Source organism: Idiotropiscis lumnitzeri, chromosome 8 (assembly GCF_059441095.1).
Source record: "Idiotropiscis lumnitzeri isolate Australia: NSW breed Sydney's pygmy pipehorse chromosome 8, RoL_Ilum_1.0, whole genome shotgun sequence".
Lineage (NCBI taxonomy): Eukaryota > Metazoa > Chordata > Actinopteri > Syngnathiformes > Syngnathidae > Idiotropiscis > Idiotropiscis lumnitzeri.
This window is the reverse complement of record NC_142398.1, coordinates 10,498,035-10,518,009: the sequence shown is the minus strand read 5'-3', so window position 1 is coordinate 10,518,009 and position 19,975 is coordinate 10,498,035. Positions and strand designations below refer to the sequence as shown.

The window sequence follows — 19,975 nt, the reverse complement described above, 5'->3', positions numbered from 1 at the left end:
TTGTCATTGTACTCAAGTGTGCAACGAGATTAGAGGTTATGTTCTTTTGAAAATGAAATACCATCTTGTTTTGAACAACGGCAGTTTTTTTCTCATCCACCTTTCCAAGTACCAGTGCTCTGAGCACCTCGTGTCTCTCTTGTTGAGTAGCGATGGTGAGATGAAGCCACATAACGCATCGAACCATTTCAGGCAAGTGGTTCGGGGACTGGTTCATTTCATAATGCTTCAAGCGCACATGAAACCACCTGCTGCCCTTGGATACAATTACGGGCAGCTCTTGTGTCTTCATGGGTGATTCATTCAAACATCTGTTTTGACTCTTGGGAGAGATTATGTAATACAAAAACTATATCACCAAATAATTAATTGACAAAGTGCCTATATATATTTATATATATATATATATATGTATATATATATATATATATATATATATATATATATATATATATATATATATATATATATATATACAGAGAGAGAGAGAGAGAGAGATATAACAGCAGCACTATTTGCTGGTCCAATTGAAATCAGTGCCCAATTCAAAACCCAGCACCTGGACTCTATCTAAACCGTTTAGATAGACTCCAGGTGCCCCAGGTCAAAAGGGTGGATTTCAGAAGGGCCACTGGGACTGAAAACCGTAACTTCTGTTTTCTTTTTTTTTAAATGTAACAACTTCAGTGACATCCAGGGTTTAATTACCTCTGGACAAGACTAAAGTGGTCTTTAGGAGGGAGCGACTTGTTTATGCACCACCTTTTTCAGAAATTTGGAAATAAATGAAAAAAAAATGTAGTTCACCCCCCCACCCCCCCATTGGTTAATGTATCCACTTTACATTACATCACAGACTTTAACCATTATTCATGGGTTTATCCAATTTCAGCAGTTCCCCTTATAACCAGACGATGGCACTCTTTAGCAAAACATGAGTCACACGGCAATGATATCAGATGACAGCGAGAATTTTGAGATTCATGTCACAGTGCAAGCTTTTATTTGCTGCAGTATAAATAAAAGTGCAGCCGTCACAGAGGTGAATATTCAGTGGGATGATTTGTGGTAGAGCTTCGAAAGCAACTTAACAAATGGGAGTTGTCAGCCAATAAGAATGCAACGCAACCTGTTTTGCTCTATTTCACTTTTTTAAATAGCTCCTTAACAAAAAGAGTAATCAAACGTGACTCGTAAGGGAAATACATGATAAAGTTAGAGTGGATTATTTAAGAGGACATCGCAAACTTCGACCATGCTCAAGGTAACGTAACAACGACAAAGCACATCCACTCACACATTTGTGACAGCTGTCTTTCCATCAGCTCTTGCGTAGATGGAACATTACCTTTTTTGTATAACTACAGTGTACATTTGGGGTAAAACCCGTCATTTGGAACGCTAAGCAACATCAAATACAAGACGTGTATAAAAAATGGCTAAGCATGCTCATGTTTAATTGACACTTCATTATCAGAATGATGTCAATTTAACCTAGAATTTATTATTGCGGTCGGTTTACAGCAGAGACATTTTCTTGATATTGGAGCTTCTTTATTTTTGATGGATCTCAAGAGCACGAATTTTAGTTTTTTTTTATTTATTTTACTTACAATGTGAACAATGACTTGAGTTTAACGATTCAGGAATAAAACAAACGGGTTTTATGGCCCATGTTTGTGCGAGCACAGTGGGAAAGCCCAAACTATGCTCAGCTATCCAGTGAGTGACGTGAGTCATACGCATGCAGAAACGTTGACTTCCATCTCTTATTATGAAACGTAGTAAAAATATGTCGACGAGTGTTACCGGCGCACACAGCTCCAATGATCAAAATCTTCCACAAAACGCGGGGTCGGCCAGAGGTGGCCATGTCCACCTCTCGCTACCACATAGCTCCGCCCCTGCATAAATGTCTCCCAGAGAATGTCGACCAAAACGTGTTTCTTGAATACTTGCCATGTCACCAATAGGTCACGCGGTAATGGGTGGCTCCTCTTCCAAAGGCTGGAGGAGGTCCCCCATTAGGCAAGCTCTGTCTCCGTTCAAGAGGGCCATGCGTGTGAGGAGGCGCAAGAAGATGATGAAGCCGCTTTACAAACTGAACCCACGGAGGGTCACGTCAGACCACAGCAGATTTTCACTGCCAGTGTGGCTGAAAAAAACTGTCCACAGGCCACACTGACAGGGACCCCATGCAGGAGAGATTAAGGAAGACAGCAAGAAAGATGGGCAAAAGGATGAAGAATTACTAAGCTCATATCTAAGAACGTAAATGACACCACATGCGGACCTACACAAAAGGAGATGTGACACCACTGGAAAGGGAAAGTATTTAATGACATTGTCAGTCATATTTATAAAAAAAAAACAAAAAACAAAAACAGAATGATCCCAATCAGAATGTGGAAAAGCCGAAATGCTGTACTGTACACACTCCTCAATGGCGTTATAAATACTTAGAACTACACCAGTGTGACGCATCAGTTCCACGCGCACCCAACAACAGCAACAACGTCAGTCTAGTAAATGCACACGAGACGGTAGATAGCTTTGTGTACTAAAGTTTTGGCAGAGACTGAACAGACAAAGGCTTCTGCTTCAGTTTATGTTTATCTACATATATTGTCACTGCTAATAGTTCAATAATGTATAAACCAAGACCTGACCGATATCAAGCCTTTAAAAAAAAAAGGCCAACTATTGCCATTAAACAATAAATAAAATCACAAATCAACACTTGCAACACACACAAAAACATAAGGTTGAATACACCACCACCCCGCCAAAAAAAAACCCCCAACAAATCTGTCAATTAATCTTGAATTTTGAGGTACCACTTTTTGCTACAAACAAAAGCATCCTAAATATAACATTCAGAGTACTTTTGAGATGGTAGACTGCATAAAAAAAGTTTATTAGTTCTTTGCTCATATTGCTGGTTTATTACTTGTGTGTCCTCCTCTTAGAACGCTGACAAACGCTTGCTGAGCAGCTCACAAACGTGACAAAAAAAGACAAAAAAAAAAAAAAGACTTGCACGCATTCGGTTGCGGCAACATCTATCATGCAGGCAGTTCCGCAGTCTTTCCAAATGTTTTGAGAGTCGCCGGCAGGTAGTAAAACAGAAAACGAAGCCCAGACCACACCAACTGTCACACAATCCTAGCGTCAACGTGCGTACGTGTTCCTTTTCGAGGCCTTTATATGGACAAGGGTTTTTGTTTTAATTCCAAGACTCCGAAGATGGCCTCATGTCCGAGTGTTTGCTGATGAGCGGCGCCCCGTTGCTCTTCTCCGTCAGCTCCATGTCGCGACACTTTGAGTTCTACAGGAAAAGGTAAGAGAAGGGAGGAAGAGGTGATAGCGTGGAGGAGGAAGTGGGGGGGGGTCACCGGGTCAGGGAAAAAAAAAAGAAAGCAGAGGAAAACAAGTTAGTTGAGCAGGACCAAGGGGAAAACGTGCAGACAGTCCCTCTATAACACGCTATTCCCCCACCACCTCGTGTTGCTGTTCAGAATAAACAGCAGCCAAACATGATGGTGGTATGAAGCTGACTTAAAAATGTTCTAGCTCAAGAAGGTTTCTGATACGACGTCCAAAGGCATACAAGTGCTGGCAATTATCTGCTTACAGGATTCATATTGGAAAACGCTTTTAAACTGTCTGTGAAAAATAGTAATAATAAGATTTTCGGTGTACGGTACCCAGCAATTTTCTGCCTTAGGAAGTCATAACCCCCTTTTACACTGGCTTTTCTTTACCTCATGTTGGCATCATTTACACAAAATGGTAACACAGTCCAACCGGCACTGTTCTGGCTTCAAAGTCGTATCAGAATGCCCTTTCACACAAGCTGGCGTTGTATTGCCTTTTAGGAAGGTGAGAGGGATAAAGCTGACCCGCCTTCAGAGGTTAGTATCAAAGGAAGGACACCACCCGTGCGAAAGGATATATACCACAAAGCTGGGACTGGATTTAGATGGCAGTTAATGGCACAGGCAAATGTCTTGTACAGCAATTGAGTCAAAACTCAAAGAGGCTTGTTAAACATCACACACCTCACATGTGCTGCTGGTTTGTGAATTTATTTTTCAAATAGATTGCAACAAAATACAACAAATAGGAGTATAACCGCGGTGATGGCAAGGCAACGATTATGAACAGACAGATCACTTTCATTCACACGGCAAAGAACTGTGACTATGTAATGTTCAGTGACAGTCAGAGCAAAAATCTTTTTCGATTTTGAGTACAGCGCTAAATATCCCAAGAGCCTCCTGGTTGTATGATTCCAAATTAAGCAAACATAGACCTTAAGAGAAGCACGAGAGGCGAAGCGCTGATGTGACTTAGTAGCATCACATCATTTTCAAAAATTGTTTGACGGCACTAATAGAACAGCGGCCATCTTATCTTCAACCCTAGAGAAAAGCTAAAATGTTACTGATTAACTTCATTGCTTAGAAATGTTTTGTCATGGCCACGGTTTGACCCTGGAACAAACCATTCCCATCATGTCGAATGGGAAATAACGACGGATTGGTTTGATAGTCTCCATTTTAAACAGGAAACAGCGCCCTCTCCTGCCTTTTTGGAGTTTCCCTACAGCTAAATGAGATTGTAATTGCATGCCTCCCCGTTTCCCGTAAACAGCAATAACAGATGAACGTGTGTGTGTGTGTGTGTGTGACTAACAGCACGCACACACAAACGCACGCACACACATGACCAATCAGCGCAATTCACTTCAATCCACTCAAACGCTTTTCAACACCAAACAGCAGTTAAAGTGAAATGGTTATTCTTTGCTTTTGAGATTCATTCAAGGTTAGTTTCATCCGAGTTGAGATAATCACACTTTAGCAAGCCTTTCATGTCCATTTACCGTGTATCTGGAAAATCTAAATGCACACACTTGGAATGCGGCCCGAAGGCAGCATGTGTTTGGCAGCAAACGGTGTCATAAAAACAACCATTAAATTCTGCAAAGGGATTTTTTTTTTTTTTTTTTTCGGAACATAGGCCAAGAGGCCATCAGCGAGGTGAGTCACAGATGACCACTGCATTCCAATAAGATGCCTCCCAACCAAATGGAATTCATCATAGTTGCATATGCAGCTCTAAAAACGCAAAACACTTTGTGCTTCGGGGTCAAAAGTTTCCCAAGGCCACGTCTGAGGCTGGAATTACAATACACAAGTGACACAGTCCTAATTGTAAGCGTCCACACGGCATACTTTAGTACATGTCACGGCGCAGTGGTGATGATTTAGCTGACTGAGGGGAAAATTCTATTTAAATCACTTGCGTCAAGATGCAATTCAAGATGTGATAAATCTAAACCCAATTGTTAATAATGCCAATGCCTGCATGAGTCAAGCAGTGTAAGCAGAAAAAAATGCTTGTAAAAGGATATGTGCAGCTTTAATCAAGCCTCAGTCATATTTGGTTTATAATTATGTGGGCAGATCAGATATACTCTGTAATGAGGTCGACTGAGCCACTTTCAAGCAACAATCACCATCTGCACCATCTTGACAACTATCATACAGAAACCCATTTTTACAACACCCCGCTATCTGACAAAGCCAAAAGGTAGACAGAGCTGCATTGAGTTCTGGTGGGTGCGCACATTCGCAATAGCTAACAGATAAACTGTACTTACTTGATTGGAAATTTTGTGAAATGCCCAGAATTTAAACCAAAGGAGGGAAGGGACACTAATGGACATCTGAATGCCAAAATCTAATGTGGAGGTTAAACCAGTAATCAGTAACTTAAAGAAATCAATTTATATTTGTGCATTTTCTGCACTGCCAATTTGGAATACTATCCTGTTTTTTAATTAAAAAAAAAATAGTCTCATCGATTCATGAAAAAAAAAACAGACAGATTCATCGGTTATTAAAATAATCATTAGTTTAGTTAGTTTTAGTTTTTGTCGCATGTTTCGTAAAAACAGTGTTACCGGATATGTCTCACTTGAAAGTACATGGAAAGCAACCAAAAATTCCGTAAAGAAATATAGGCACTAGGGCGCTATGGAGGATTTTGGCATGTTCCAGAATGACAAGAGATGGTTATCGGGGGAGCCCCAGTACACAACTAATTAAGATGCATGCTAGATGGGCTAAACTGACAGGGAGCAAATGAAATGGACTTAAAAAATGTGAGGAATGTGTAGATAAGATGAACAGTCCTTCCCCCGTGTTCGAATTGTAAAATAAAGCGCTTAAACGTGTGAAAACTATTTTTTTTTTTTTTTTATCTGCGTTGGTTACTTTTACAGGATTTTAAAGAAAATCAGAAAATAAGGACAAACGTGGCAAGCCCATTTTGTTGATTCCTGAAAGGCATAAGGTGAGCATACAGTCATCAGGGTCAGGGGGAGGGGCTAGTGTCTGTTTTGTTTGAAACTGGTGACTTCGGTTCCATTGCTCTCAGAAAGTACCTCGTGCTCCAGAGTGTTAAAGTTCACGCCCGATGCGCCGGACTTGTCGCCACCGCGCCGGCACAGGCAGCACAGGATCTCCCGGAAGGTCCTGCGCATGTCCTTGTCCCTGAAGGAGTAGATGATGGGGTTGACCAGGGAGTTGCACTCTGCCAGCACCAGGCAGTACTTCTCGTAGCGCAGCACTTTGCACTCGTCACAGCCCAGGCCGTCGAGCAGCAGCACCACCAAGCCGGGGGTCCAGCAGATCACAAACCAACCTGTAGAGGGAGAGAGAGGGATGCTGCGTCATTTCACTGAGGCTGGTTTTACATTGCAAGTCTAAGTGCACAAATCTGAGTGATTCCTATCACATAGCGTCAGCTAGGATTGAGAAGGGGTGGAGCATGTCTGATAAAATTCCGATAAATTTCCATTGAGAGTTGAGATGGTGGATTTCCCCCCAAAAAACACTTTCCATGGGAATTAAGAATGATCTAATGAATCAAGTATCAAATTCCCAAAAATATTATTATGCTTCATCATAATGACATCCATGCAAAATAGACAATTTAGCTTGAAGATATGCAAGGGGATTCATTATGGTACAGTGGCACAATAAAAGTGGCCTTAGACCTCTGCTTGTTATTCGGAAAAAAAAAAATGACTTTGCCAAGTCATTTCTCTGATTCCATGCATGTTCATCAACATTATATTTAACAAAAAGTAATGAACTAAAATAAAAAAATAAATAAATAAAATAGATAGTATAAGACTGAAAAACAAAACTAACTGAAACTACATTTAATGTTTATAAAACCAACAAAATCCCATATTTTTTTTAAAAACTAAAACCACAACTAAAACTACACAAAGCATTTTTGAAAAATAAAGAGATGAATAAAGACAGTTGCTCTAAAAAAACGATTAAAACTTACTGAATTTAAAAAAAAAACACACAAAAGTCAAAATTAAAATAACTGATGAAAAGAAAATCTACTGTATTCTAATCCCAGTGTTCATCCGAAGCATTTCATAGATTGCGTATAAAGCGTTCAACCGATGGCAAGGCGTATGCCACAATGCAAGCATTATCAACAACTCAAGGCAATAACTCTCCCAGTCTGCTCTGCACGACTCAGTCAACATCCGCATAACACATCCTGTCAATAGTCGGAGCTTCAAAACAAACAGTGCAAAAGTGTTTCAAGGAGTCTGTTAAATAAGACGCCGAAATCCAGTGAAGCCGTTAGACTCGCCGTGCTTTTATTTTTCATTGCTGGCAGACGTCTTCAGTTAATAAATGTTTGCATTGTGGAATGAACCTTGCCATCTGCTGGACCCTTTTTACACAATCTAAAATTAATGATTGATGGCTTTTTGATAAAGAAGTCAAGAAAAACTTTAGAATTTAAGAAAGAATTTGGAAAATGGCACCCGTCACCCCCTTAGCACGATATATGCCATCAGGAGGCTTTAATAACGCTAAAGGTGATGTTAAGCCTTCATTCATATTCTTATCTTGTCATTTATATTAATTTCACACTAGTTTTGTATTTGAAACTAATATTCTCGACAAAAATATTTTTGTGAACATTTCTAGGTATCTGGAATAGATAAATTGGATTTACATTCAGGTTGGAAATATTGCTTTGAATTTTGTACGATTGGGTTTTAGTCAGACTTTCTGGAACGGATTACACACGCAAACCAAGGTTCCACTGTAATTTCCCGTAATTGCTCTTGCTGGCCCGATCAGAACCTGCACTGGCCCAGTGTTGTCCATTTACCGTAAATCAATGTAACTCAAAATATTGAATATTAAGAACGTGTTGATGTCGTCGTATTTATTCATGAAATTATCCGGGCCAGTGTCCTTGAGCGTCGGGTCAACAAAGCAACAACAACTTGTCTTAGTGGAGATAACTGAAAAGAATAAATACACAATTGTGCCGGTACACGAGAAAAGAAAACAGATGGATGTGCTGAAGAATGTCCGAAGCAGGAGGTCCTAAAGGGAGAACGGGAATGTACTGTAAATTCCTCTCACACATGCACGCACACACGCAGTTTAGTCTGCATGATCACGTTTCATTATCATAACACTTGATTGGGCAGCTCAGGAATCCTTTCAGTGAATTGATAACAATGTGCGCACGCTACAGCGTAAAGTGTGATGCGGGCAATTTGAGGAACGCGTGAGGCCAAGGACAAATTTGAGTGTCACACACCAGATGTAAACTTTGAGATGGTTCTGGCCTGGGACGCACAAACAACACCCCCCCCCCCACACACACACACACACACTTCACTGTGTCATAGTAACTCAAGTATGCAGCTCCTTGTCAAGGCACGCCAGGGTTTTCCTGGCCTCCCTCACATGCCAGAGGTGGCAGGCGCTCGCTGCTGAGCGACGGCAGAAAAGACAAACGGAACTTTAAGTAACTTGAGGAATTTATTGTCCTGTTGGAAAAGCAAAACAGAGGCAGGGGGAGGCTCAGGCACAGTGTAAGGAGCAGGACAGGGAGGTACTTTGGGATTGTTCTACTATGGGACGCAAGGGGAGTTGTGTGTGTGTTCCCGAGAGATTCTGGATGAACAAGTGTGGGCATACCAAGTGCAGGCATGCTTACGAGCAGCAAGCAGTTGGCTACTAAAGCATGAGATATGGCAGGGTTGAAAGATTTAGTAAAATAATCTCACTGAGACTTTCCTCCTTAATATTGCGCTTGAAGGAGATTATTTTTTTCAAGGTTATCTTCCATGTATTTGTTTTGCAAACACAAACAGTAAATTAACATGAATTATAATGAAAAGAATATGAAAAATTATCTACTTCAATAAGAGTTGTTAATTTAATAAATACGTGGACTCAGTATGACAATGTCACAAAATTCTACCGAAGAAGTGTGGCCTGAACAGAAATCCATTAATTATAAATACATCAGTAATCTGACCAAATCTGTGTCTTCATCACGGTACTGCTGAATAAAAAATGAACAACTTGTTTTTCTTTCACAAAAATCAACTAGAAATTTTAATATTAAATAAATACTAATAATACTAATTAAATGTGTTTTTTCCTGCATATAGTCCCAAACTCACGTAATATTGGGTGGTATCAGGAGTGATGCAAGCTCAATTGAGACATGTTTGCCATCTAGTGGTCAATGGTGATATTACACTTATGCACCTGTGGTTTTCTACATTTGTTTTGTTTTTTTACCAATATTTTCTCATATTCTGGAATTTTCCTGTTTTTCTGGGATTTTTATCCCCCCCATTTTTCAAAGAAATCTTACCGAATATTTAACATTTTGGACAATGTTTCGGTTTTGGAGTTTAAAAAAAAAACAAAAAACGGGGGCGGTGGAATTAATCAAGGGGCCACTCAGAGTGTGGTGTGGCCAGCGGGCTCCCACTTGACCATCACTGATTTAGAGAAAGTCAGAGAGGACCTCTGGTACAGCATGAGGAGGTCTGGAGTGGCAGGGATAAATATACAAACAGCTCAAGACACGTAAGAAAGCAGCGGGAGAATGGCAAGGTGTGCTTTAGATGCGACAGAGGTGTTTAAGGTGAAGTTAGGAGTCCATCAGGGTTCCGTTCATTATCCTTTTCTCTTTGCAATTGTGATATTAATCTGACAGATGAATTTGGAGTGGAATCACCATTGTCCATGAGGTTTGCAGATTACAAAAAAGCAGGGAAAGCAGTGTGCATTTGAAAAGGTGGCATGCACTGAAAAGGAGAGGAATGAAGCCGAAGATAGACAGAACATATGGGCACAAATGAGAGGGGTGGAGGGAGAGAGACGAGGGAGGCTACAAAGAGGCAAGGCAAGGCAAGACGAGGCAGAAACAGATCCAAGCAGGTTGGAATGGGTGGAGAAAAGTGTCAAGTGTGTCATGTGACCGAAGAGTCTGTTAGGATGAAACCTTCGGGCTTATAGGACACTGTTGAGGCCCGCCATGATGTGCGGATCAGAAACAGCGGCACTCAAGAAAGGACAGGAGGCAGAGCTGGAGGGGGCAGAAATGAAAAAAAAGTGAGGTTCTCTTTAGGAGTGACCAGGTTGGATAGGATTTAAAATGAGCTCATCAAAGAGATTTCCAAGGTCAGCTGTTTTGGAGAGGGCAGCCTTCGATAGTTTGGATACGTCCAGGAGAGACAGTGGGTGTATTGGTAAAAATAGAGGTGATGTAACCTAAGAAAAGGTTAACAGCCATAGTGAGGGAAGACAATTGATGTCAGTTGGGAAGATGCAAAGGATACAGCTTGGATGGAAAAAGAGGCTGCGCTGACAACCCCAAACAAGCAGAAAGGAAAAGAAATGTACCCCACTTAAGTCGGGCGACAAAATGAAGCTGCCAACTGTGTAAAGATGAAGCGCTCACCTAAGATCATGGAGACGGTCTTCATCAGGTTGAGCACCGTCTCCCGGTGTCTCATCTGGGTGGTGTGCTGCGACATCTGCTTACTCTTGTGCCTAACGTACAAGAAGATGCGAGTGTAGACGGCCACCATGATGGAGAAGGTGAGCAGGTTGAGGAGCGCCCAGAACACCAAGTAGCTGCGGCTATAAAGCGGCGCCATGGTGGAGCACTTGTCCAGGTCGCACAGGCAGTGCCACCCCATGGTGGGCACCAGGCCCATGACGATGGCCACCAGCCAGATGAAGATCATGATGACAAAGACGCGCCGGGTGCTCATCTTGCTGTGGAGCTGCATGTTGAAGATGGTCTGGTGGCGCTCCACGGCCACGGCCAGAAGGTTGAGGACGGATGCGGTCAAGCTGGTGTCGATCAGCCCTTGACGCACGAACCACTGGTACTTGGAGAGCTTGATAGTCCACGGACCTGTGTGGAACATCAAGTGGAGGTAGGAGACACCTGCGAAAGAAGGAAGATAGAAATTACCATCTGCTGCGGGGCACTGCCTCCCCTGAAATATGAATGGTACAAATAATTGATTTTTTTTCCGAAATTTGTTTCTCCACATTTCCACCCATTCTCCGTTGAAAACATAATGAATGTCTATCAGCGTTTTGTGAAGATTTGGTTCGGACCCGCTGAGATAGCCTTGGACTCCACGTGCCCCCAATGATAAAAGTCTTGCCACGCCAAGTTCCGCTAGATGGCAGAAGGTACAATTAAACTGTGTACCCACCTGTTGCCATTCATACCAGAGAATAATAGCACCTTGCCGTACCGAACGTTCTGAGAGTTATTATACTTTTAAAGATATCTCATAAAATCCCGAATCATTTATTTTCCCCATAATCAACCAGTGAAATCGAGCTACGTGACCAACGCATCATCAGCTGGTGTCCTAGCTGCCCATGTCATGTGAGTCATGTTTGAACCCACAAAGCCACCAAGTGAGATTCTTAGGCTTGACACTACAGTGAAGAGCGCGAGCGCCTGAAAGGCAACATGCTGTTGTAGTATGACTAATTTCCGCCAGTGGAAGACCACACAGATGCATGCAAGCAGCGTCTGAGGTGCTGCAGTGCACTGCGGCTACCATTTGTCAGTCAAAATGTCAACTGCAACTTCATTGCGGGAAGCAAAGCCCACACAGTCAACAGCATCGCACCTCCAATTGCGTATTACCTTTTTTTTTTTTTTTTTTTTAACTAGACAACATTCCTGGATAAAGAATGTTTTTATTTACACACAAGAGCTCTCACAATGACCAAAAATGAAACAACTGATTGCCTGGATGGGAATTTTGCATTGATTCAAGTCGATAATTTGAATTTTCATGGCTGAGGAAGCAAAAGGCTGTGATGTACGTCAAAATATACAGTATTTACTTTTAGGTATATGCATGTGCAATAGAATGATTATTTAGTTGTTCAATGTCAGGAACTATTTGAATTGAGAGGCAGACACATTCTGGATTTATTTTTTTTTGTCGGTGAACCTTTGATGAGGGCAAAAAAATGTAATTTCTTCACACTTTTTACACGAAGTCATTTTGATAGCACTACGCCAGTCCTACATTTGTTTCAGTTTGCTGTAAGGCACTGATGGTTTTGCACAGTAGTTAATGTATCATTTTTATGAAACCAGACAAAGTCCAAAGCACTCTGCGGCTGTACTGTTTTGTGTTCATTTAAGAAACTGATTGTTGATTGTGTCTTGAAGCAGTTGAGTAAAATCGAAATTACTGCTGAGTCACTCAAATAGACATCAACTTTGGGAAGTGGAGCTACACCAAATACTCCATAAAACTTTCAATACAATGCGGCACAGCCTAGAAAAGTGAGGTCAGAACAGTCAAGGATTCTAGTATATAAAAAAAAAAATTAAAAAAGGTAATTTTCCCCATAGTCAATCAAGAAAATGAGTTGATTGTCCGCCGACAAAGAACAATGTTCGCAGTTGACATACCTGAGAAGAGGTCTGCCAAAGCCAGGTTCCCCAGCAAGTAATAGATAGGGAAATGGAAGCGTCTGTTTTTCAGAATGGCCCCGATGACCAGCAGGTTGGAGAAGATGACGATGAAGCACACCGTCATGCCCAGTGAGACGATCACATAGTCACGGCGGCGCCAGTGGTCACTGATGTTCTTGCCGCTTTTCTCGTAGAAAAATTTGACGCTGCGGTTCAAGTAGCATCCCTCCGTGTCGTCCGTCAGAATATCCATGGCGGCGAGGAGGTTGGCGGGGGCTGGGCTCGGAGGACGCGGGTGATACGGTGAGGCCTTTCAAACGGGGGGAAGAAGGGCGGCACTAGGGCGCCATTCAGACAGGCCCTCTCTCTGACGGCCTCGAGGGCAGCGTGCCATCGGCTGCACGGGTGACGATGCTCGTCTGTGGGACGCACACACACAAACACCATTTTTAATGCACAATTTCTTTCCCCCAAAATATTGTGAAGCTTACCAAGACAGGTTTTGTCACCTTTGAGCTTTCACGAGACAGATAACTTATTGCTTTATTGATTCACTTTTCCCACACAGGAAGTCTGAACGAGAACCAATTTAGTTTTTTAACAGCAAACTTTAAACAACAAACCTCCCTCTTCTGCGATAGCAATGGCTAACCTGTGAAAGGCTCCCAACCAAGTCACCCTCCTCTCCCTCACACACTCCATTTTGCCGCGTCTCCACAGCGGAGACAGCAGAGCGGCCACGGCGGGAACACACCTCACAATTACACAATACAGCTATGTAACACAATCTCAATCCAAACATTCACACACACACAGCCTCGGTGACCCACTCTCCTTCTAAGGGTTGCGCAGAGAAAGACGCCAAATCGTGGGGGAAAAAAAAAAAATGGAGTGCGGGAGAGGCAGTTTAGGGCCACAAACTTAGACCACTTCAGAAAGAATGTGACGAAATCCCCCAAAATCAAAAGCGGTCCAACATCTCAAGGTAGGGAGTTTACAAAATAGCACCATACACTTCTTGTATTACTTCTTTGTTCCCCCCACTTTTGGGCTAGTAAACTCAGTGATAAAATACGACAGGGTGGAACTAAATCTCGGCATACACTGTGCGATTTTAACATGTTTAGAGCCAAGGCAGAATAGAAATTGAATCAGGGAGGTGTTTTCAAATGTTGCCGGACAAAATCGGCAATTTCCAGACAACCTCCGCTCACGCATCGATTCATTATTAACAGAAATTTTGTCAGCAGAGGAACTGTTGAAGCAGTTGTGACTAGATTTCCCACTGAGCCTTTTACCCCTCCAGCACTTATGCAAAGTGATTAAAATGATTGATGTATTTAAAAGACCTCTCTGTGTGGGTTCCACTAAAAAGGCCCAGATGTCACATTGAATAAGTAAATTATACGAGTAAATTGAGACCAACCATTGAGATTATTATTATTTCAGCATTCAGTAAAAATGTCTAAAAGAAATGAAAACTGTGCCGTCTGGTTGTGAAAATGGTCACGTCCTTGTGTCAACATCAATGGAAAAGAGAGTAAGAACACCATCGTTTTCTCAAACTGTAATCAGCTGACATGGCTGTTGCTTTTCAGTGCACTCAAGTTTGTTCAGCCACGCATGCTTGCAGCCGTGTAAGTTTCAAGTGCTGCTTGCACAAACAGGATTTGCGTTTTGGACTGCGTGTGCGTCAAAAAGCGCCTGAGACATTGCAAAAGTTTCCATTTATGCATCCGAGGCGAGCAGAGGAAGAGCGCTCCTTCCCGCAGAGCATCACTTGATACTTGAACCCAGAACCTTGAGCGCGCCTTACGTCAGGAAATACCCGTTAAGTAACCTTTATATGTCATCTCATCTAATGTAGTGTTGACATAAGTCATGAGAGGAGCACAGCAGAAGAGAATCGCTTTCAGAAAAATCAAGACTAAAATAAAATAAAATCTTCACAAGAGGGAAACTATTGTTTATGGAGTTACTGTCAAATGTACTCAAGTACAGGTAAAACAAATTAAGTGAATGGGACATAAACAAAAACGTCAGTTATTAATTATTGGATGCAAGGCTGATCTGAGTTTGACAAAAGAGCAAACATTTCAAGAGCTTTCCTTCAGTGTGAAACAATGCTGGCTTCCAAAGTCACTACGCTACTTCTGTCGCCCTACACACGACTTAGCCTTTTTATGCATCGCTTGCATCCATTTGTGCGTGCCGGGAACGAGCGTCGACAGTAAACAGCAGTTTCGACGCTAACCCGTCATTAGCAGGGCAGCCACGCCCGAGTCTCCTCTTCCTCCCGCCATTCTTAGAGGGAAAAAAAGTATTGCATATCTGTGAGAGCCAGCGATTCTTTTTAGCAGGGAAGATTTACACCCTACGGGTGTACAAACCTTTAGAGGGAGAGAATTATCTTTGGTGGAGTTCTAGTGGGGGAAAAAAAAGGTAATATTCTTCAGCTTCTGGTTGGGTTTGTGCAGATCAAGTGGCACAAATCTCTACTCTGAGCAAGTAACATCTGCACTATTGTACCCTTTAGCCATTGAATCACCCGGACACATGCACCGACACGTCACGGACAAGTGGGATGGAAAGCTATGCTGTTGATTGAATGGGAAAGAGCAGGAGACGCAAGAAGAGCAAAACACAAAAGCAAATATAACTCTGGGAGTCCACGAAGCAAACAGACAGTCATGGGAAAAATATAAGCAAATATTAAGGCTGTCATGATAATTTTTTTCTAGAATTGATTATTGTACTGATTTTCCCATTGAATTATTTAAAAAAACCAAAAAAAAAACAACAACAACCCATTCCAGAAACCCACACGCCTCAGGATAAACCGAAATGGGTATCAGTTTATGTATATATTATTGCAATTAAAGTGTGCAATAAAGTTATTTATTTTAAAACATGTTTTGTTGAGTTTTCACTCGTCTTCAAAACAAAGTGGATGGACAAAAGGGAATACTTGGTAAAAACACAACACAATAAAACAATTTAATTACAACAGTTTGCAAAGCACACACGCAAGAGAAGATGGTGACCCATTGTTAAAAAGTCTTATTTGCATCGCATTTCAGCGGTTAAGAGTCATAAACCCAACCTGAAAGTCGTCTTCTCATGCAAAGAAGAACACAAATGCTGGAGATCCTCAATTGTCCTCTTTTGTCAACTGCCAAAATATCATCCTCCCCACACCAAAATGGGTTGGGCTGAGTATTTTTTGTGTCAACAACTAGCACCATACACCCAAATGGAAAGTGCGGTGCTAGAATGGAGCTAGTTATCTTCTGATGCGGTTTACACAAGATCATCTTAACTGACATCATTCATATCGACCCCATTCAGTCAACATTTTTCCTGTCCTGCTTTATACACATTTGAACTTAACACACTTTTTAGGGGTGGGCAAGTACCAATACCTGGTTGGTATCGGTATGAGGCTGATACCCATTTATGGGGTATCGGGTACTCATGGAGGCTGCCGATCACAGCCACAGATACTTGAGGCAAAGAAAATATGACATTGAATAAGTCTTCCTCAGCAGTAGTTGGCGCTATATTGCGAGAGTTTGACGTATCACAAATCATCATATGCGTCAGAAAAAGGTTTTGTTCACAATGTTTTGACAAAATTGATCCATCCATTGTCTGAACTGTGCTAGAGCCTGTCCCAACTGCCTTCTCGCGGTAGGCGGGATACACCTTGAAATGGTTGCCTGGCAATTGCAGGACACACAGACAAACAACCACAATTGACAATTAAGAGTCAAATTATTGATTACTGAGTGACTTTTGTCAGAGGTACAGAGGACTATGCAAAGGCTCAGAGGGGAACGAGCCTTATCCGTTGCCGGTCCCACTCTTAGGCCAGCGCTCTCCCATTTTAAAACATGTCTTAAAACTCATTTTATTCTTTGGCTTTTGACTCAGCCTGAGACTTCATTTTGCTTTGACTGTTTTTGTGTTTTTTTACTTCCTTATTAATTTGTTTTATTGTTTGTTGTTGGATGACTTACTTTTGCTCCATGTACAGACAGATATTTGCTTACAGCAGTGGTTATCTTAAATTGCTTTATAAATACAGTTGAGTATTCCTTTAAAGTTATCCGTCGTTGGTTCAATAGAAATATGTATCAAAAGTACAGTAGTAGTATCGGTTAGTCAGCACCAAGACTTGAGTACTCCTACTGGCTTCGGTTTGAATAAAAGTGATATTGAACAGCCCTAGATTATTTGTTATTTCCGGGTGTTTGGCAGATTTGGTGTTGACTCAGTAGGAACCGGTTAAAAAAAAAAAAAAAAGGGGTCTCTCTTTATGTTTGCACAAATACTAAATAATTCAAGTAATCGGCAGCTCATACTAGACTAGCTACATGGTTGAAGCTGGGTCAAATGAAGCTAGTACAAGTGACTATTGAAAATTCTGCACATATTTCAACACGCTACAGCCAGCGAAATTTCTTGGAAAAATGTCAACTTCTTCAGCTGCCAATGAATCATTCAACTGAGAAATGACTCATCTGCATCTTTTGTTAGAATCAAATCGTTTACATTGGATTGATATTAGGACCACGATGAAAAAAGAAAAAAATACAAAACAAGACTATTTAAATTAGATTTTAACGAGATAAATGTGCATATTTGGTAACGAAAATGCAGGTTTGAAATAAAAAGTTAGATCTTTTTCAGATCAAAGTCAAGTATTACCAGTTTACACTATTTAGACAGGAGCAGTTCATGTTGCCAGTGGAAGGATGTGCAATGTGGACTATTTCGATTTTTTTTCTTGAAAAAAAAAAATTTCATTTTTCTCAAAAACATTCTCACAGAAAAAATTGAACCCCCCCCCCAAAAAAAATAAATAAAAATCTAACTTTTAAACTGAACTGCCAGTTCAATGTTAATGCTAACACACAATACAGACCACCATTGGCGGCTAATCAAAGTAGCATTTGTGTTACAAATGGATTTAATGACAAATGGTGCAGCAAAACACATGGACAGACAATATAATAATCACAGGCAGATATATTGTATGGAGTGCTTTTTCTCTCATTGAAATACACGGATCAATTGCATTTGCATTAATTTCAATTTTGAAAGACGATTCTAAATATGACTGTTGTGCGATTTAAGTGCGGTCACGGAACAAATAAAACTCATATGTCAAGGCACCACTGTATCGAGGTTTTTCTCATAATGCAATGTTGTTTTTTCTTGTCAGTGTGGCAAGTGGTCTCTGGTGACAGAATTTTACGCGAAATGTAAGCGCAGTCATCTCTTTTATACATCTAGAAGGTAGTGCTGAACGGTCACCCAAATTCTAATTGACATCGCTATGAAGTGGAATGTAACGTTTCAAATCACAAAAGCTGCAATTTTGATTATTGTTTCATGAAACATGAAAAGTTGAAGTGATAAAGCCATAGATTTGTTTGCATTATTGTTGAAATCTGACTTGTGACATACCGACTTGAATTTAGTGTAGTTGTCATAGTGAACGCTTGAAAGAGTCCAACTCCAAGTATTTGGTAAATAAACAACTAATTGAAGGTAATGGAAAAAAATATTCCATATAAATTCATGAGGGTTCGTTTGGCATTGTTTTAATGCACAGGTGTCAAAATGAAGGCCCCAGGCCCAGATTTGGCCCCCCGTATCATTTTATGTGGCCCGCAAAGGCAAATCATGTTGAGGATGAAGACTTTGTTTCTCGATTAAATATCTAAATTGTCTTCATTTTTAAAAATGACACATGAAATTCTTTACAAGTTTACATACATTTAATAGTTTAACTTTTTGCCTGTCTTACAATTTCATGACTTGGTATCCACTAATTTGTTGTGTACACAGTATTTTGTAATATTGGACAATCAAACATTTATATCATTACAGTAATAATGGTAGTTCCCAGGGAAAAACAATTACGATGTGGCCCGTGAAAAAAATTAGTTTGTTTAGTGGAATAACCTATAAAATAAAAACATTTACATAACTCGAACATTGTTTATTTTAATAGAAATTAATTTATTGCTTGTGTTTGTTAAAGAAGATACATATGATGGAGATGGAGGAAAATAATCTCACGTTAAATCTCATTCTCAATTTGATTATTCTTGATTAAATCGTTAAATCCTAGTCCAAGATTGAAAGGTCACACTACTTGATTGTTTTTAACAAATCAAAACAATGCGTTTGTCCTGAGCACGATGCAGCCCCCCCAACCATGTTTTTTTTTAATACTCCACGTTGACAGCTACATTGTGTGCAACAAGCCTGCTCACTCGGGAAAGGGTTCTTACTAGTCATATAATACTATGCAAAACAGCATTAAAGACGATGGCTGATGCAAATCAAGAGATTTGCAAAAATAAATAAATAAATAGAAATCACATCATCTGCGGCTGGAGAGACGTGGTGAGTTCAAGATGCAGACGACAGGCAGCACCGGGCTGGCGCTTCTACAAGACAGGGGGACACCAAAGACGTCCCTGCCTTACAGAAACACCTCTTGACAGACACGACACAGCGAACGCGCACTCTCCCCACAAATGGCAATAAAAATTTTACTTTCCCCGCAAAATTTTTATTTATAACACGCACGTGATAAAGAAAACGACTCTACTCACCTTCGTTGGTTACTTTGAGGTTGTTCTTCGAGTTAGTCCACAGGAGTCGTCGAGCTAGCAAACACAGTACCTGAAAGTACCTGAGGGTCACCTCCCGCAAGGAGAAGCTGTGACGCCCCACAAAAGGTGAACACAAACACGACCAGAAAAAAGAAATACTAAATAAAGTTTTGTTACAATTCCAGCGAGTCTCGTTCGTTTTCTTGGCAAAAAGCCCAATATGTCCTCAGGCCAACCTGCCTGGCTGCTTCCGGGACTGGAATCCGCGCTCCCTGTCGTTACCTGCACGCGGGACCAGCGCTCGCTGACTTTGTGCAGAGAAGAGCGGAAAGGGCGAGGCAGACACCACCGCCTCCTTCAAGAATCGGGCGGTGGAGCATCTTGGCCGGTGCTGGAGCTCCGCCTACGAATGTCTCCATTGGCTAAGAACAAGGAACTTTGCTTGATTGACAGTTTAGGGGAGGGCGCTCAGGTCTCCAGGTTGGCGACTATCAACGAGAGTTATTCAA

General features: G+C 41.2%; 1 protein-coding gene across 1 annotated transcript; it reads right to left on the bottom strand.

The window, feature by feature from the left end:
- Positions 1 to 2,898: 2,898 nt before the first annotated feature.
- lpar2b (lysophosphatidic acid receptor 2b) lies at positions 2,899 to 19,804 on the bottom strand. Its single transcript, XM_088303535.1, has 6 exons — positions 19,644 to 19,804; positions 19,467 to 19,573; positions 12,832 to 13,253; positions 10,831 to 11,325; positions 6,455 to 6,714; positions 2,899 to 3,328 (listed from the first exon to the last, which is right to left on the bottom strand). Exons 3-6 carry the CDS (start codon positions 13,085 to 13,087, stop codon positions 3,227 to 3,229), a joined length of 1,113 nt encoding a protein of 370 aa, XP_088159661.1. The 5' UTR covers positions 13,088 to 13,253; positions 19,467 to 19,573; positions 19,644 to 19,804; the 3' UTR covers positions 2,899 to 3,226.
- Positions 19,805 to 19,975: the final 171 nt, after the last annotated feature.

Bases quoted from the DNA above. Each gene is read 5' to 3' on its own strand.
- lpar2b (XM_088303535.1), bottom strand. From the start codon at position 13,087: ATGGATATTCTGACGGACGACACGGAGGGATGCTACTTGAACCGCAGC. The intron at 6,715-10,830 runs GTGAGCGCTTCA...CTCCCTCTACAG, and splicing joins GACCGTCTCCATGATCTTAG to GTTGGTTTGTGATCTGCTGG. The intron at 3,329-6,454 runs GTACTTTCTGAG...CTTTTCCTGTAG, and splicing joins TTAACACTCTGGAGCACGAG to AACTCAAAGTGTCGCGACAT.